At 55.9% G+C, this 14,903-nt stretch overlaps 1 protein-coding gene across 1 annotated transcript; it reads right to left on the bottom strand.

Annotated features, from left to right (window-relative positions):
• Positions 1 to 5,173: 5,173 nt before the first annotated feature.
• CEL (carboxyl ester lipase) lies at positions 5,174 to 14,898 on the bottom strand. Its single transcript, XM_041726709.1, has 11 exons — positions 12,866 to 14,898; positions 10,690 to 10,840; positions 10,476 to 10,598; positions 10,122 to 10,319; positions 9,407 to 9,537; positions 9,183 to 9,290; positions 8,947 to 9,064; positions 7,529 to 7,715; positions 7,137 to 7,340; positions 6,041 to 6,238; positions 5,174 to 5,701 (listed from the first exon to the last, which is right to left on the bottom strand). The coding sequence occupies exons 1-11, from the start codon at positions 12,929 to 12,931 to the stop codon at positions 5,221 to 5,223; spliced, it is 1,965 nt and encodes a 654-aa protein (XP_041582643.1). The 5' UTR covers positions 12,932 to 14,898; the 3' UTR covers positions 5,174 to 5,220.
• Between the last annotated feature and the right edge of the window lie 5 nt (positions 14,899 to 14,903).

The following is a 14,903-nucleotide window of genomic DNA, read 5'->3' as shown; positions in this document are numbered from 1 at the left end:
GGTCGTTCTAAATTTAAAATGTTAATTGTAATCCCAAAGGTAACCAATAAGAAAATCTTTTTCTTTTTCTTTTAGAAATATATACAAAAAGAAAGGGAATCAAAATGGTGCACTATTTAAAAACCAGCTAAATCCATAAAAAGCAGAAATGGAGGAATTGAACAAAATGCATATGGGACATACAGAAAACAAATAACTAATGATAACAATGGACTTGATAAACAAGTCCTTATCAGTAATTACTGCAATATACTTCGGTTAAACTCTCCACATAAAATTCTCCATAAAACTCTCCAGTTTGGCAGAATAGATTTTAAAAATGTGTTCCACCAGTGTGCTGTATTCAAAGAAACTCACTTTGAAAGACATACAAAAAGGTTAGAAGTAAAATAGTGGGAAAAGATATTCCACAAAAACAGGAAACAGCTGGGGGTGGTTATATTATTATCAGACAAAATTGATTTTTTTTTTTTTACAAAATCGATTTTAAGTCAAAAAAGTATCAAGACAAGGTCCATATACATTAACAAAAATTTCCATTCATCAAGAAAAAATAACAATTGTACACATCCATCCCTACAGCAAAAATTGACATCTTCGAAGTGAGTCGGAGACTTTACTGCCTCACTTCCAATAATGGCTGGAAAAATTCAGGCGGAAGATGGCTACAGATAGAGGATTTGAACCGCACTCTGTTGGACCTGGCAGACAGATGCAGAACCCTTCACAGCAGCAGCAGGGCACACATGCGTCTCCAAATGCAAATAGAACATTCACCGGAACACACTGTCTATGAGACCACAAAACGAGTCCTAATACACTTTAAAGATTGAAGTCCTACAAAGTATCTTTTCCAATTGGATAGAAGCAGAAGGCCGCAGTGGAAGGAAACCTGGAAGACTCAGAAGTATGTGGCAATTAAGCAACACACCCCTTGATAACCAATGGGTCAGAGAAGTCCCAGGGGATGTCAGTAAATGCCTTGAGACAAGGGGAGATAGAAACAGAACGTACCACAAGTTACAGGACACCGCAGACGCAGTGCTAATGGCAGAATTTCTGGCTGCCAATGCCTACGTTAAACAAGAAAAAAGGTTTCAAGTCAGTAACCTAACAATACACTTTAAAGAACTAGAAAAAGAGCAACCAAAGCTGACAAACCTTTTAGAGAGATTGGCCAAGGGGGGAAAAAAGAGGTACTAAAATCTGCAATGAAAGTAGGAACATTACTACCAATTGTACAGAAACAAACGACTTGTAAGGAAGGGGAATGCCTGACTGTGTGCCTGGGACACACACTGGAATCCAAGTGAGCCGTTGAGAGGGATGCAACTCACACGCATGCCGCGACATGGGCATCCCTTAAAGACGCTGTGATCCCACCTACAAGAAACACCTAGAATGGGCAAACTGGGACACAAAGTAGAAGAGCCCACCAGGTGCAGGAGGCAAGAAGGGAGAAGGGAGCAGTATTGATTAATGGGTACAAAGTTTCAGTTGGGGGTGATGAAAAAGTGTTGGGACTCGATGTGGTGATGGTTGCACAACAATGTGAACAACACTTATGCCACTAAATCGAACTCAGTAGTAGTTAAATCAGCATATTTTGTGTTACATGTATTTTACGCTGATTTTGAGATTTGCAAGGACCGTTTCCTGACCCAGGACGGTCGGTGGCTGCTGTTGTTCTACAGCTTTGGAGGAAGAGGAAACATTTTCTGCTTGTTTTATTGAGGTTCCTGTTGATTGCTAATTAGGAGCTTGGAGATTTCAGGGTTAAATTTGAATTCCATCAGCATTAAGTGGTGGATGTGGGGATTGTAAACAGATCAAAACGTGCAATGTGGGAGAGAAAAGGTCACGGGGAGGTTTTGAGCCAGTGGACTATGGTCAGGCAGGCCTCCGCATCCTCCGTTCTGTGTAGGGGCCCATGGTCAGGCCTTTACCTGGACTGGATGGACTGGAAACCCGCCCCCGCCCCCGCATCCTCACCCCTGTCCTTAGACCTTCTGCTTCCTTTGAATCCAGGGGAGAGAGCTCTAAAGCAGGCTCCAGGCTACAGCTCAAGGGTCAACTCTACTGACTGAGGTGCCAGCTGGAAGCTGTCCAGGGTCCTGGAGGCTCCCGACAATGGGCCAGGAGTTAACCCCTTATGTTAACCTCTCATGGTGAAGCCCAAGGAGGACGTGCAGGGCAGCCTTATTCCATAAGTATTTCTGCTACCTATGAACTAGGATTTCCAGCCTCCCCACAATCCTACATAGAATTGATTTTGCCCAGAAACACTCGGAAACACTTGCCCACCCTGCCCACCTCTCTGCCAGGCACATGGTGGCCACTCATCCTGGTTGGAGTCTGATGAATCCCAGCTGAGTGCTGGTTGGTGAGGTTAAGGGTGCTGAGTCCTTCCCGTGAAAGACCACCACACTCCCTCCCCCTCACTGGCCAGTATGAGTTCCGGGACCATGTAGTTCTGAAGCCTATCATATTGGGCAACCACCTACTTATAGCCGCAGTCATGTTGGTGCGGAGTTGTCCTAGAAGGTAGCTAGGCCAGAGCCCTTAGAGGTTGTACCCCCCTAGGATGGCTATGTTCAATTTGCCAACATATAGTATAACATTCAGTGCTCATCCTGTCAAGTGCTCCCCTCAGTGCCTGTCACCCAGCACCCCATCCCCCACCCACCTCCCCTTCCACTACCCAAAGTTAGGAGTCTCTCATGTTTTGTCACCCTCTCTAATTTTTCCCACTCATTTTCTCTCCTTTCCCCTATAATCCCTTTCACTATTTTTTATATTCCCCGTATGAGTGAAACCATATAATGATTGTCCTCTGATTGACTTACTTCACTCAGCATAATACCCTCCAGTTCCATCCACATCGAAGCAAATGGTGAGTACAGTAGAGATCAGCTGTGTTCTTGGTCAGATCTGTGATTTGGTTATGTCATTGAGGAGGTGGGGGGTTTGAACCTTTCCTGCAGGGAGGGTTGAAAGATGAGGCATGGGAGGGAGGGGCAGGAATCCCGCCACAACTGCCAAGACCCAAGGGCACAGCCTCGCCAACAAAATAGTGACACGTGTCACCATAGTGGTAAATGGGGGCTGTCCTCAGTTTCCCCATACGCTGTCCTTGGGCTTCACCTTGAAAGGTTAACAGAAAGGGTTAACTCCGGGCCCATCGTTGGGGAACCTCCAGGACCGTGGACAGCACCTCAGTCATTAGAGTTGACCCCTGAGCGGACACCTGTTTGAACTTTGCCAGCCACTTTCCCATGGCTTCTCAGTATAGTCCAGGACTATAAATGTATTTTCTCTTTCCCTTGTGACTTTAACATTTTCTTTTCTCTTGCTTTTTATTTTATTTTATTTATTATTCATGAGAGACAGAGAGGCAGAGACACAGGCAGAGGGAGAAGCAAGCTCCCTGCAGGGAGCCCGATGCAGGACTCGATCCCAGGACCCCGGGATCACAACCTGAGCCACAGGCAGATGCTCAACCACTGAGCCACCCAGGTGCCCCTTTCTCTTGCTTTCCTGTTGTAAGACAATTTATAATATATACACAAAATACATGTTAATCGTGTATGCTATCGGTAAGGCTTCTAGTCAATGGTAAGGCTGTTAGACATTGAGTTTGGGGGGACTCAAAAGTTATATGTGGATTTTTGACTGTGTGGGGGGTCAGCACCCTGACCGCCGTGTTGTTCAGAGTTCAGCTGTATTCTCAACTTCATCCTCTGCCTACAGACTGTGAAAGCAAAAGCCTGACGAATTGTGAGATGACCTGACAGTGGCAGATGTCCCCCAGACATACAGCAAGGTTGGCCTCTGCCAGAAAACCACCCCAATGCCCCCCACCAACATTTGGATGTGGCATAGCCCACCAGAGATGTGATTTTCTTAATGACAGGCAGGCACAGCTGTACTTTCCCCCAACAAGGGCTAGAAGCACCCCATCCCAGGGCCCGTCCAGGGCCAGTCAGAGGCACCGGGGACCAAGGGTTTTCTCTTGTAGTGCCGGGAGGCTCCTGCCAGCAGACAGGGACACTTAGAGAAGTCCTGTTCATACTAACATGGCAGAGGAGGGTCACACTGTTGCATCCTTGCACTTCCATTGGCCAAGAGCAGGGATGGCCACCAGGAGAGGCCCACCCTGCCATGAGGGTCTATCCCCTCATTTTTGACAAGAAATCCTCTTTTCACACCTGAGAGCCATGACCAACCCAGGAAGCCCATGGTGGCCAAGGTGGTCACAGGCCAGTCAGAGTGCACCCTCTCCTTGCGGGGACAGGTTTGCCCTCTGTGCAGCTCAGTTCCCCAGACCTCCGTCTCCCATCTGAGGCTGGAGAGGAAAAACATGCTGGCTGCTGTCCCCACCTCACCTAGCAGAGCTGCTCAGGACTCCAGAACCTTCCCTCCTTTGAGCCCTCAGCACCAGCCCACAGAGACGGAAGAATGGGTGAGGGGTGGGGAAGATACCCCCAACATCGTTTCAGGCACTAACTAGCTTTGGAGTTTCTGGGTATGAATCTTTGCTCTCATGACCTGGGGCATGTGACCCCCCCCTCACAGCGTCCACCCCCTGTAGCTGTGGTGACGTCAGGCTGCTCAAGGTCTCTGCAGGATGCCTGTGCCCAGACTCCTGGATGTGGGTATGGCCCTGACTCTGACCTCTGCCTCCTGCCCCCAAAATCTGCCAGAGCCACCCCATGCCCAGCTTTCTTGCAACTTTTCCTTCTGACCTTCCAGCGTGATGCTTTATTCTCTCTTCAACTCACATCCAGCTGGAAGCAGAGTCGATTTCTCATTGCAAGCCAGGCACCCAGGCCCTTCTTAGAACCCAGAGGTCACTGCCTGCACCCCAAAGAACTTGGTACAACTGGATCCACCCATGTAGGGGAGGCCACAGCCCTCAGAGCTCCTCTCTCCCCTGTGGCCATGGCCCACCCTGCTCTCTGGGAACCAGCAGTCCTGCTCTGACACTTTACTTCTTCAAACCTGTTTCCTCCTCTCTAGAATGAGGGTGGTTCTCCAGACAGACACCATGGGGAAAGGCGGTGGGCCCAGTGGCTAGTACTGCAACGGAGCTGAGAGCCCTGCTTCTTCCAGCTGGGGCCTCAGGGGCAAAGGAAAACACGAGACAGAGAGTTGAGGCTTTATTCAGGAAAAGCTCTGGAGGAGAGGTGGGTCTCCTGGGTCTTCTTGGAGCCAAGGGCATTAGAAGCCAATGACTATGGGCATCTGAGCCCCCTCAGAGTCCCCAGAGGGAGGAGCGGGAGCGGCATTGGAGTCCCCAGAGGGGGGCGCAGGAGCGGCATTGGAGTCCTCGGAGGGGGGAGCGGGGGCTGCATCTGAGTCCCCAGAGGGGGGAGCGGGGGCTGCATCTGAGTCCCCAGAGGGGGGAGCCGGAGCAGTGTCAGAGTCCCCGGAGGGGGGAGCAGGAGGGGCATTGGAGTCCCCAGAGGGGGGAGCAGGGGCTGCATCCGAATCCCCGGAGGGGGGAGCGGGAGCGGCCTCATCTCCGGTCACGGTGGGCAGTGCCTGGTAGGTCACGGCCCAATAGCGCAGGTAATCAGTCCTCAGGTGCTGCTTCAGGGAGTTGTGGTCCATCTTCTTGGTGATCTCCAGGTAGTTGCCACTCTCCACGGTGTAGGGATCCCAGTGGATGGGGACAGCCGAATGTCCCATGTTGGGGTCCCTGCAGAGAGGAAAAGTCTGGGTGGGGGCTGGGGGCTCACAGGAGGCTGGACACCTGTGTCCCTAGCCCACCTGGCCCTGGTTTACCTGCACAGTCCTCCCCCATCTATGTGGACCCTTACGATCGCAGCACCTCACTGTATGGTGCCTGGACACTGGCTGGGTAGAGCCCCAAGAGGTGCTGGCTCAGGCCTCGGGCAGTAGTTCTATCCTCATATACAGACAGACTGCCGCACTGAGGCTTGGGGAGGCTCAGTGTAAGTGAGGGAACAGGGCCTGCAACCCAGGCCTGCAGGGCAAGGTGGCAGGGGCCCTAGGCTCAGCCTCACCGCTGCCTTACCCGGTTCTGGCAAAGTTGGTCCAGTAGGCGATCATAGCCTTGGAGACAGTCCTGTCTTGGGGCCGGTAGCCCAGGGGGGTGGCGAAGGGCTTGCCAAAGACATACTGGATGTCATCTGCGTGGTCAGCTCCCACCCATTTGGGGTAGATGGGCATCCGAGAAGGGTGGGAGAACAGGTAGGTGTAGGTTTTGGCACTCCTGGGGAAGGAAGGGGACAGCACCCAAATTGGCCAGGCGCTCACCTGGGGCCACCAGCACAGGGGCGGGCCCCAGAGGGAGCCGAGGTGGCAGCAGGGAGGGGTCTGGAGGATTCCTGACACCTGGGAAGGGAGAGCCGTGGGCCAAACCACAGATTCAGGGCTTCTATGATTTCAGTTGTGTTTATAATTCACCTCCGTAAAACACACTGAGGGAGCTTCCTCCTGCAATTCAGTATCAAGAAAGATCTTTCTTTGCTCTGCTAATTTATTTGTCTCTTAATTTAATTGAACAAGGTACATACCCTCAGATGTCTCTCCCTTTTTGCCTTGACTGAGGGGAAGCTCAGAGCTACATTTATGGCTTAGTTGCCACGAAGCCTTCGCTCTAGATTCTAGGTATGATATTGTCTTCCTCATTGTTAAGCATTCCTAACTTTCTAAAATTTTGCTGGCTATTATTATATGGAGACTTTTAATGTGGTCCCAATCATAAGTTATTTTGAAAGTTGGCCATGTTGAAACCCACAACAGAGACTATCATCATCCATTGTTCTTTCCTTCTACACAGTGTGAGGAGTGGAAGGTTGATTCAAGAACTTTTCAATGGGAAGGACCATGGGATGAGGGGGCACACACAGTCCTGGGCTGGGCAGAGGATCATGGGAAGGTCTTGCAGAGCCCCCTGAGGCTGGGAGGTAAGTAGGGGCCGTCTCAGGTCTTGCCTTGTCAGGCCTAGGCAAGGCAGGTGGTGCAGGCATGGGTGGGGACCCGAGCCCAGCTTTCCCAGGCCTCAGGCCTCACCGACACCTGAGAGCCACCCTCCCAGGAGCCCTCACGGCGCAGGTGCACCATCCCAGGTGGGCCTCCCCAGGGAGCTTTCCTGCCCAGGTCCTCACTTGGCATTGGCTCTGTGTCGGGCCAGAGCAGTCTCGGTAGGCACCAGGAAGAGGATGTCGGTCTCAAAGTCCACCACAGTCTTCTTCTTGGTCTCCTGTGTTGCGTCGAGGGCCCAGGGCTTGGTGTAGACGTCAAAAGTGGAGTTGGCGCCCCTGAGCCCCTTGATCATGGTGAGCCCTCTGACCAGCTTGTAGAAGTCCTCACTGCAGGGACCAGGCCAGCACTGGACCTTCCACCCAGCACTGGTGGGAGAGTATGTGCCGCCGCCCCCACCCACCCACCCAGCAGAGGGCCATAGCCACCCTCCCCGCCATGGTGCTGACCTCCTGGGCCGAGGCCTCTCTCCACCGCCCCTGGGCTCTGAGCCCTGAGCCCCACGCCTGCTGCTTACTCGGTGACCTCCTGTTTGTTCTTGTTGATGGCCGGCATGTCAATGCTGGCAAAGATGTGGCCATCCATGTTGTTGGTGCCCGCTATGTAGTCGATGTCGGCCGTGTTGGCATACAGGTTGATGGGCTCATCAGGGATGAAGTCTCCATCCACGACAGGGATAAAGCCCAGATAGTGCAACATGGGATCTGAGTGGGAGAGCAGTAGGCTGTGACATCCGGGGTCCCCACTGCTCCTCCCCTCAGCCTCTGGAGCAGGGCTTGGAGCCATCCTGCCATCCCGACAAGGCTGCAGGGGAGCCCTCTTGCCTCCTCTGATCTAGACCAAACTTGCTGGGCCTAAGCACTACTGATGTTTAGGGCAGGATAATTCTGTTGTGGGGGCTGTCCAGGGCACGGCAGGTTGTGTAGCAGCACCCCTCAGCCCACGGGGTACCTGTAGCACCCCCTCTGCAGCTGTAACAGTCAAAACTGTCTCCAGACTCTGCCACATGTGCCCTGGAGCAAAGCCACCCAGGCTGAGAACCACCGGTCTAGAGGCCAAGCCTGTCCTCCCTCCAGCCTCTCTTCTCAGTGAGCCTAAATCAGGGAGAAGGAAGACCTGGAAGTATTGAGAGGACCCAGAGAGAAAGAGGCACCCCCTCTTAGGGCTGGGTTCTGGGGTGTTCACCAGAAACGATGTGAGGTCCACATTGCCCTCCAGACCCCCTAAACTGGCCCTGAAAGGACCATAGAACTGCCCCAGAAGGGAGTCATTGGCCTGTATGAGGCCCAGCCCAGCTGGCTTCCCTTTCCAGTTCACACCAGAGGAAATGACTGGTTTGCGTTTGCGGCAACGTGTTTGCTTTGCTTCTGCTTTGCTTAGCGCTTATGGTTGAATTTGCATCAGGTAGAGAAGCAAGTGATGGGGCCTCTTAGCATCAAAAGGGTGAGCAAGAGCAGATCCCAGCCTGCTGGACTGATGAGGTCCCCAGCATCCTGCGGGGCAGAGGAGCAGAGCTGGGGGGGCCAGATGCTCCCGAGGGTGCTCAGTGGGTGAGCGTGCAATGCGTGAGTGGCAGCAAGAACGAATGACTGTCTAGGACAAAGGCTCTTGGTCTGGGGTTCATGGATCTCCCTCAAATTGCACACAGGTGACCCCAAATGTGTGCTTTATCAGGAGCCAGGGCCCACTCATTCTTCAGCTTCTCATGGGGGTTGTGACCCACCAAGGATAAGAAGAAAGAATGGCCCCCATCCTTACAGCTGGAGCCACTGAGCCTGCAAGGGCGGTGGCGGCAGCAAGTTGCCTGGGGACGCCGGCCATCTGGTGACAGGGCCAGCCTCAGACCCGCAGTTCCTCTCTTTTCCTGGAGCTTGGCCTCCCCTGACCCGGAGCCCCCGGGGGCCCCCGGGGTCCCTCCCAGCAGTCTCCACTCACACTCCATGCCTGCCAGGGGCATCTTATAGGCCAGCGTCAGGGCACGGGGGTCAGTAACCTTCAGACACTTGGCCATCCTGGCGGTGTCATCCAACGGGCAGCCCACCTTCTCAGCAATCTGGAGTGGGAGGTAGGCAGGTAGGTGAGGACAGGTGCTCCGGGCAGAGGGTGATGGAGTCCAGGACAGCGTGGGAAGGAGAGAGGCCCCTGCCCTGCCCACTGCAGCTCCTCCTTACCCTTTTGGCCCAGAAGAGGGGGTTCCTCTGGATGACCCAGGGGCACAGGGCCACGCCACTCTGGCTGATGGCTCTCCGGATGAGGCCCTTGTTGTAGGGAGAGAGGGTCTGCAACACACAGAGGTTCTGTCACCAAGGCTCCGCACCCCCTGCCCACACACCAGCTCCCGCCCCTTTTGACCCTGCCCCATTGGCCCCCTCCCACATCCCTGGGGACCCCAGACCTGCAGAGAAACGCTGGCACCTCCAGCTGATTCCCCAAAGAGAGTGATGTTGTTGGGATCCCCACCAAAGGCTGCGATGTTCCTCTTCACCCAAGCGATGGCCATGTGCTGATCCCGAAGGCCATAGTTACCTGGGGGCAGGATGGGGGATGGGCCTTCATCGGGGACCCTTGGCCGAGGCTAGGGGTGCCAGGGCCTGGCCCACGCGAAGTACACCATCCGCGTGGGTGTGGAGTGTGTCCTTGGCTGCGTGGAGACCCTGGCTGAGCCCCAGGATGTGGAATGATGGGTCCCCTGGAGGCTGGAGCAGGTGTGGGGCTCAGTCTGGGGATGGGGCTGGGGAAGCAGGAGGGCCAGCCTGCTCCCTTCTCTCCCTCCCTGCCACAGTCCTTGTCTGGCTGCCTGTCCTGCGGCTTGTGTTACCGCCTCGATGTCTTATGTTCTGTTCCTTTCACTGGGCCCCCTGAACCTGCTCCCCAGGGTTTCTGGGTCCCAGTCTGTCTGTCTGGCAGCCTCTGTTCTTTCACAACGGCTGCCAAGGGGCCCCTGCATCTCGCAGCGCATCTCCAGCACCCCCAGCTCTGTAAATAGGATCCTGCACCTTTTCAGGGGACTTGTCAGGAGCTGTTCCAGTGGGATGGGAGTGGAGGCGCATCCTCACTGGGCTCGGAGCTCACTTGCCTCCCCTCCCCGGCGGCCAGAGCACCCAGCTCACCTGGCAGGTTGGCGTCCCCAGTGCTGAGGAAGCCCAGGGGGCCAACACGGTAGTTGAAGGTGACCACGATGACGTTGCCCCGCGTGGCGATCTCCTCCCCATCATACAGGTAGTTGCTGAGAAAGTTGGCCCCGTGGCCAGCCCCCATGAGAAAGGCGCCTCCATAGATCCAGATCATGACGGGCAGGTCCCGGGAGACTGAGGCAGAGCGGACAGGCCCCGTGACCCCAGATGCTCCCCTCAGGTGCCCCTCCACACGTACCCTGCATTGATCTCGGGTTATCTGGGCTCTGGAGTCCCCAAAGGGCAGGGCTGCCTGGGGGCGCCCTGCAGGTGTGGGGAGGGCGAACCCACCTTCCTTCTTGCCCTGGGGGACCCAGATGTTGAGGTAGAGGCAGTCCTCCTCCCCGTAGGTGTTGTCCTGGGTGATGGTGGCCTGCAGGCACCGCCTCTTGAAGTCCTTGGCCTTCAGGGTTCCTGTGGGTGTGGCCAGGGCCAGTGTGAGGACAGCAGCCACCCCCCGGGGTTCCCCAGGCATGGGACCTCACCAGCACCTGCCCGCTCCCACCTTGCCAGCCAGGGTGTCGCTGAGGGTTCTCCAGGGCCTTGGGCGGGGCGGCGAAGGGGATGCCCTTGAAGATGTCGACATAGTCACCAAAGAGGCTGAGCTTCTTGTTGACACCTTCCACGAAGCCTCCTTCCGTGTACACTGCGCCCAGCTGGGGGTAAAGGCCGAGGCTTAGGCGGGCTTGGGCAGGTCCCCAGAACGGGGTGGAGGGTAAGCTGGGCAGGCCCCAGGGTGCCCAGAGGCTCCCCCGACACCGCTTCAAAGGTGAGCCAATCTGCCTCCGAGACCGAGGGCTCTGCCACTTGCCCACGTTACTGGAGAAGCAGCGTACTGCCTTGGTCCCAGTCCGTGAGGGTGTCCTGCTCCCTGATTGCTGGAGGAAGCTGGGTCAACCAGCGTGTTCCCACTCCAGGAAGCCTTCCAAGTAGTCCAGGAGAGGGGGTGTGGAGTTTCCGATCCCAGTTGTGGCTGCCTAGCTGTGACCACAAGGCCCGGTTTCTCTAAGATGGGCAGCAGCAATGCTTCCCTCGTGGCCTGTCTGCTCCCTCTGTGTACCCCCTGCCACCCCAGTGTCCAGCTGGCTTGGAGTCGGTGGTCTGGTGCCAGGTCCTCACAGTCCTTGCACTCATGCCAAGACCCCTGCCCCCTGGGCCACCAGAACCACTGCTGTGTCTCCAGCCCTGGCACGGAGCTGGCCCCATGCCGAACAACACATCCACCCTTCACCAGGGTCCTGGGGGCTGATGATCATCTGCCCATTGTCCCACAAGGGCACTGAGGCTGTCCCACTCAAAGTCACCCGATGGGAGAGCTACCTGACCTCAGAGCCCGGCTCTCATCTCCTAGGGCTGCCTCCCCATCTGTCTGGTCCCGTAGCAGGTGTCTGCTTCTCGGCTCTTCCCGGGGGTGGGGCAAGGGCAGGGCAGCCCCGCCCCCCCAGGCCCAGCTGGGGTCCCAGCACCCTGTAAGGTCCAGTCTAATAGGGGAGTGGGCAGGCTGGAAGCAGAGAGGAAGCCAGAGCAACCCCTACCAGGTGCCTCAGGGGTGAGGCCGGGGGCCCAGGGGCAGGTGCAGGTCTGTTCCCCCCACCCCCACCCCGTCTCTCATCTCAGGATGAGCAGCCTTGTTGCAGGCCTCCAGGAATCTTTCTGACGGGCTTCGGGGCTGCTGGGCTGGGGCAGCAGGCCAGGTCAGTGCCTGGGGACTGGGAAGTTGCCTCTCAGAATTGAGATCGGCCTGAGGGCCCTGGGTGAGGGGCAAGGTGTGGGAGGGTGCCACTTGCTCCTGGGGCAGCGGGGGGCAATCCTGGTCCTTTCTGCCTTCAGGGAAGACCCCGGGAGACAGTGACCTCCTCTTGGGGGCAGCAGGGGCCCAAGGTCAGCACCGGAACCTCCAGGACCAAGGGGCAGGTGCCAGGCAGCTGGGACTGAGACGGCAGGATGAAGGTGAGCAGCATGCGGGTCATGTGTCTGCAAGGGTTTCAACCCCGAAGCACCTTCCCTGCCTTGTTCCTCATACAGGGCAGATGGCAAATAGGCCCCAGGGGGCCTCTTGACTCTCACCCTGGAGGGACCTGGCTACTAGCAAGCAGGTGGGGAACTCCCTTTTGGGGGGGGGTGGCATTGGGAGCCAGACTGAGGTTGGACTAGACTGGAGTTCCAGGCTTGTCAGCCACTGGTGGCTGTGTGAGGTTGGGCAAGGTGCTCCTCTGCTCTGGACCCATCTCCCCTTCTGTAAAAAGGGGACAACGTTGACACCTCTGGGGAGGAAGGAGCCAGAGGGCTGCTGTGGGTCAGGTTCCCAGACTTAGCAAAGAAAAATTCAGGACTCTCAGTTACATGTGAATTTCACATAGATTGACCTTTAAAAAAAAAAAAAGGCATATCTCAAATTTTGCTTGGGACATACCTGCATCAAAAACTTTTGTGGCTTATATGATATTCAGATTTAATTAAATTCTGTATTTTATCTGGCAGGCCATCATCAGGTGAATGAGCATATACACACAGCACGAAGTGCCTGGGAAGTGCTGTTTTGATCACTGGGTTGTCTCTCAGGCTGACTCTTCCTACCAGTGACCTTGCACAGCTTCTGTCCACTGTGCCCTGTCCTGATTCCAGATCTTGCTTAGTGAGAGGAGAGAGGCGCCCCTGCCCTCTGCTGGGTCCTCGCTTACCTTTGCTGTGCTCGCTAGTGCCCAGTAGCAGGTGAGCCCCAAGACGACCAGCTCTAGGCGCCCCATGGCGTGTGCCAAGCCCGAGTGTGGCCTTCCCTCTGACCCACAGGTTATTTATGGGGCTGGAGCTGGCTGGAGTCCGAGTTGGCAGCTGCCCACAGAGGGCCCCGTTTCCCTCCTCCTATTTCTGCCCCTTCCTCCAGCCTGGCCACTCTCCAGGTAGTGTATCTGGGGCCAGGAGACAGCTGCTGTTTCCAGCTGGCCTCAGACTGGGCCAAGGTCACACAGTGGGTCACGCGTGCGCATGTACATGTGCGCGCACACACACACACGCACAAGCACAGGTGCAGGGACAGTCGATCTTTCCCAGGGCTGGCTGTCCCCTGATGCCCTGGTGCCACAGCACACCTGTGCAGGTTACTGCCTACCTGGGAGCAGAGGCAGATGGCATGAGGCAGAAGGCTGTCCTGGCTGGGTGAGCAGCGCACTGCATTCTGGCTCACTGATTTACAGGGACTCGGTTCCACCCTCAGAGAGACGGGCGTGCTTGACTCTGTGGCCCACGTACCACCTATCCCCAGCTCAACAGAGGATTTGTGGGGGACCAGGCATGTGATTTCTGGGGCACAGATGGCTGTGTGGCTGACCCTGTTCCCAAGGGCCCACAGGGTGTACAGTGTTAACTAGGTGTGGGGACCCATAGCAGCACAGGCGTTCTTGCCCTTGGGGTGTGCGGGGAACTCACGCTCAGTATGACAAGTCCTGGAATGGGAAGACAGGAGGCTCAGGTGGACAAGGGAGAGGGGGAGTGGGGCTCCAGCCCAGTCCCGAGGGCTTCCTCAAGGAAAAGGAAAAGCCGCGCTTCCTGGCCAGAGGTGGGCCAAGCAAAGATCCTGGGGCAAAGCCAAGCAGAGACAGAGACTGACCAACAGACCAGGGATGGGACAGAGACCAAGACAGAGTCAGAGAGAGTGGGAGGGAGAGAAGACCAAGCAGAGAAGTAGGGGGAAAGCAAAAGTGGCCACCACTGTATCCTGGGGCTGTGCAGGACTGTGGTAACAGAGGTTATTAGACAAGGCAGGCTACCAAGGATAAGGCCTGTGATCGTGCCTCTGAGGTTGGCTGCTCCTGGGCTCACCGCCGACACTTATGCTCCATAGCTCAACCACTTCCAGAGAGGGGGCACGCTCGGGAGCCAGGGGACGGCCAGAGCCCTGTTGGGCCAATGGCCCCTCAGATGGGCCCCGGCAGGCCCTCTGCTGCCCCAGAGCCAGCACTTCTGATGCAGGCGATGGCTCCACTTCTATCATGCCTACTGCCGCCACCAAGCCCACCTATTAGTCTAAATCTTTGGGGACACAGAGTACACAAGAGGCTGGAGAAAGCAGGGGGCAGGTAGGGAGGGGTGGGCAGCTGCTGGTGGGAGGGAGGAGTCAGGAAGCCAGGAGGGGCTGTGCAGGCCACGCTGGGGCTCCAGTATGAGGACAGGTGGGGAGAGGCTGCTGCCCCAGCCAAGGACAGGGGTTTGTGAACCCACGTCTTCTGTCCATTGCTCCAATTCTGAGAACCTGTTCTATAGGAAGTTATTCTGAGCATGGGAGGAGGGGACCTCTCCTGGTCCGCAGCAGGGAGCAGGCTATCAGGGACGGTCAGCCTGGCCAGCTTCCTCTCTACATGCAGGTGCCTGGAACTAGCCACTGCAGGCCAACTGTGAGCCACCAAGCCTCGATCCATCCTCCGAGGCTCCCCAGGAGCCTGCACAGTGGGCTGGGGCTTTCCTGAGGCAGCTGACTTTAGAATCAATGTGACCTAGGGACTTACCATGTCACACTAGGTGCCCAGTGTGCTGGCTGAGGAAAGGGGTGACTGGGCTCATCTCTGGCTCAGGTTGCTCCGCAGGACTGTGGAACAGTTGCCCCATGATGTGGGTGGGAGAGCAGGTTCAGTCCTACCAGAACTCTGCACTGCCACAGGTTTCACGTCAGGCAGCTGAGAAGCAACAGGGACCGTGTCCCTGCAAGCCTCTCAAGAACACATC

The sequence above is a fragment of the Vulpes lagopus genome, chromosome 12 (assembly GCF_018345385.1).
Source record: "Vulpes lagopus strain Blue_001 chromosome 12, ASM1834538v1, whole genome shotgun sequence".
NCBI classification, from domain to species: domain Eukaryota; kingdom Metazoa; phylum Chordata; class Mammalia; order Carnivora; family Canidae; genus Vulpes; species Vulpes lagopus.
The sequence above is the reverse complement of the archived record's forward strand: the minus strand, read 5'-3'. Positions and strand labels throughout refer to the sequence as shown.

What these genes read in the sequence shown, in the direction of transcription:
- CEL (XM_041726709.1), bottom strand. Translation starts at nt 12,931, where the DNA reads ATGGGGCGCCTAGAGCTGGTCGTCTTGGGGCTCACCTGCTACTGGGCA. An exon ending in CACTAGCGAGCACAGCAAAG is followed by an intron (nt 10,841 to 12,865) that starts GTAAGCGAGGAC and finishes CTTTACCCCCAG; the next exon opens with CTGGGCGCAGTGTACACGGA. An exon ending in GTGCCAGCGTTTCTCTGCAG is followed by an intron (nt 9,291 to 9,406) that starts GTCTGGGGTCCC and finishes TGTGTGTTGCAG; the next exon opens with ACCCTCTCTCCCTACAACAA.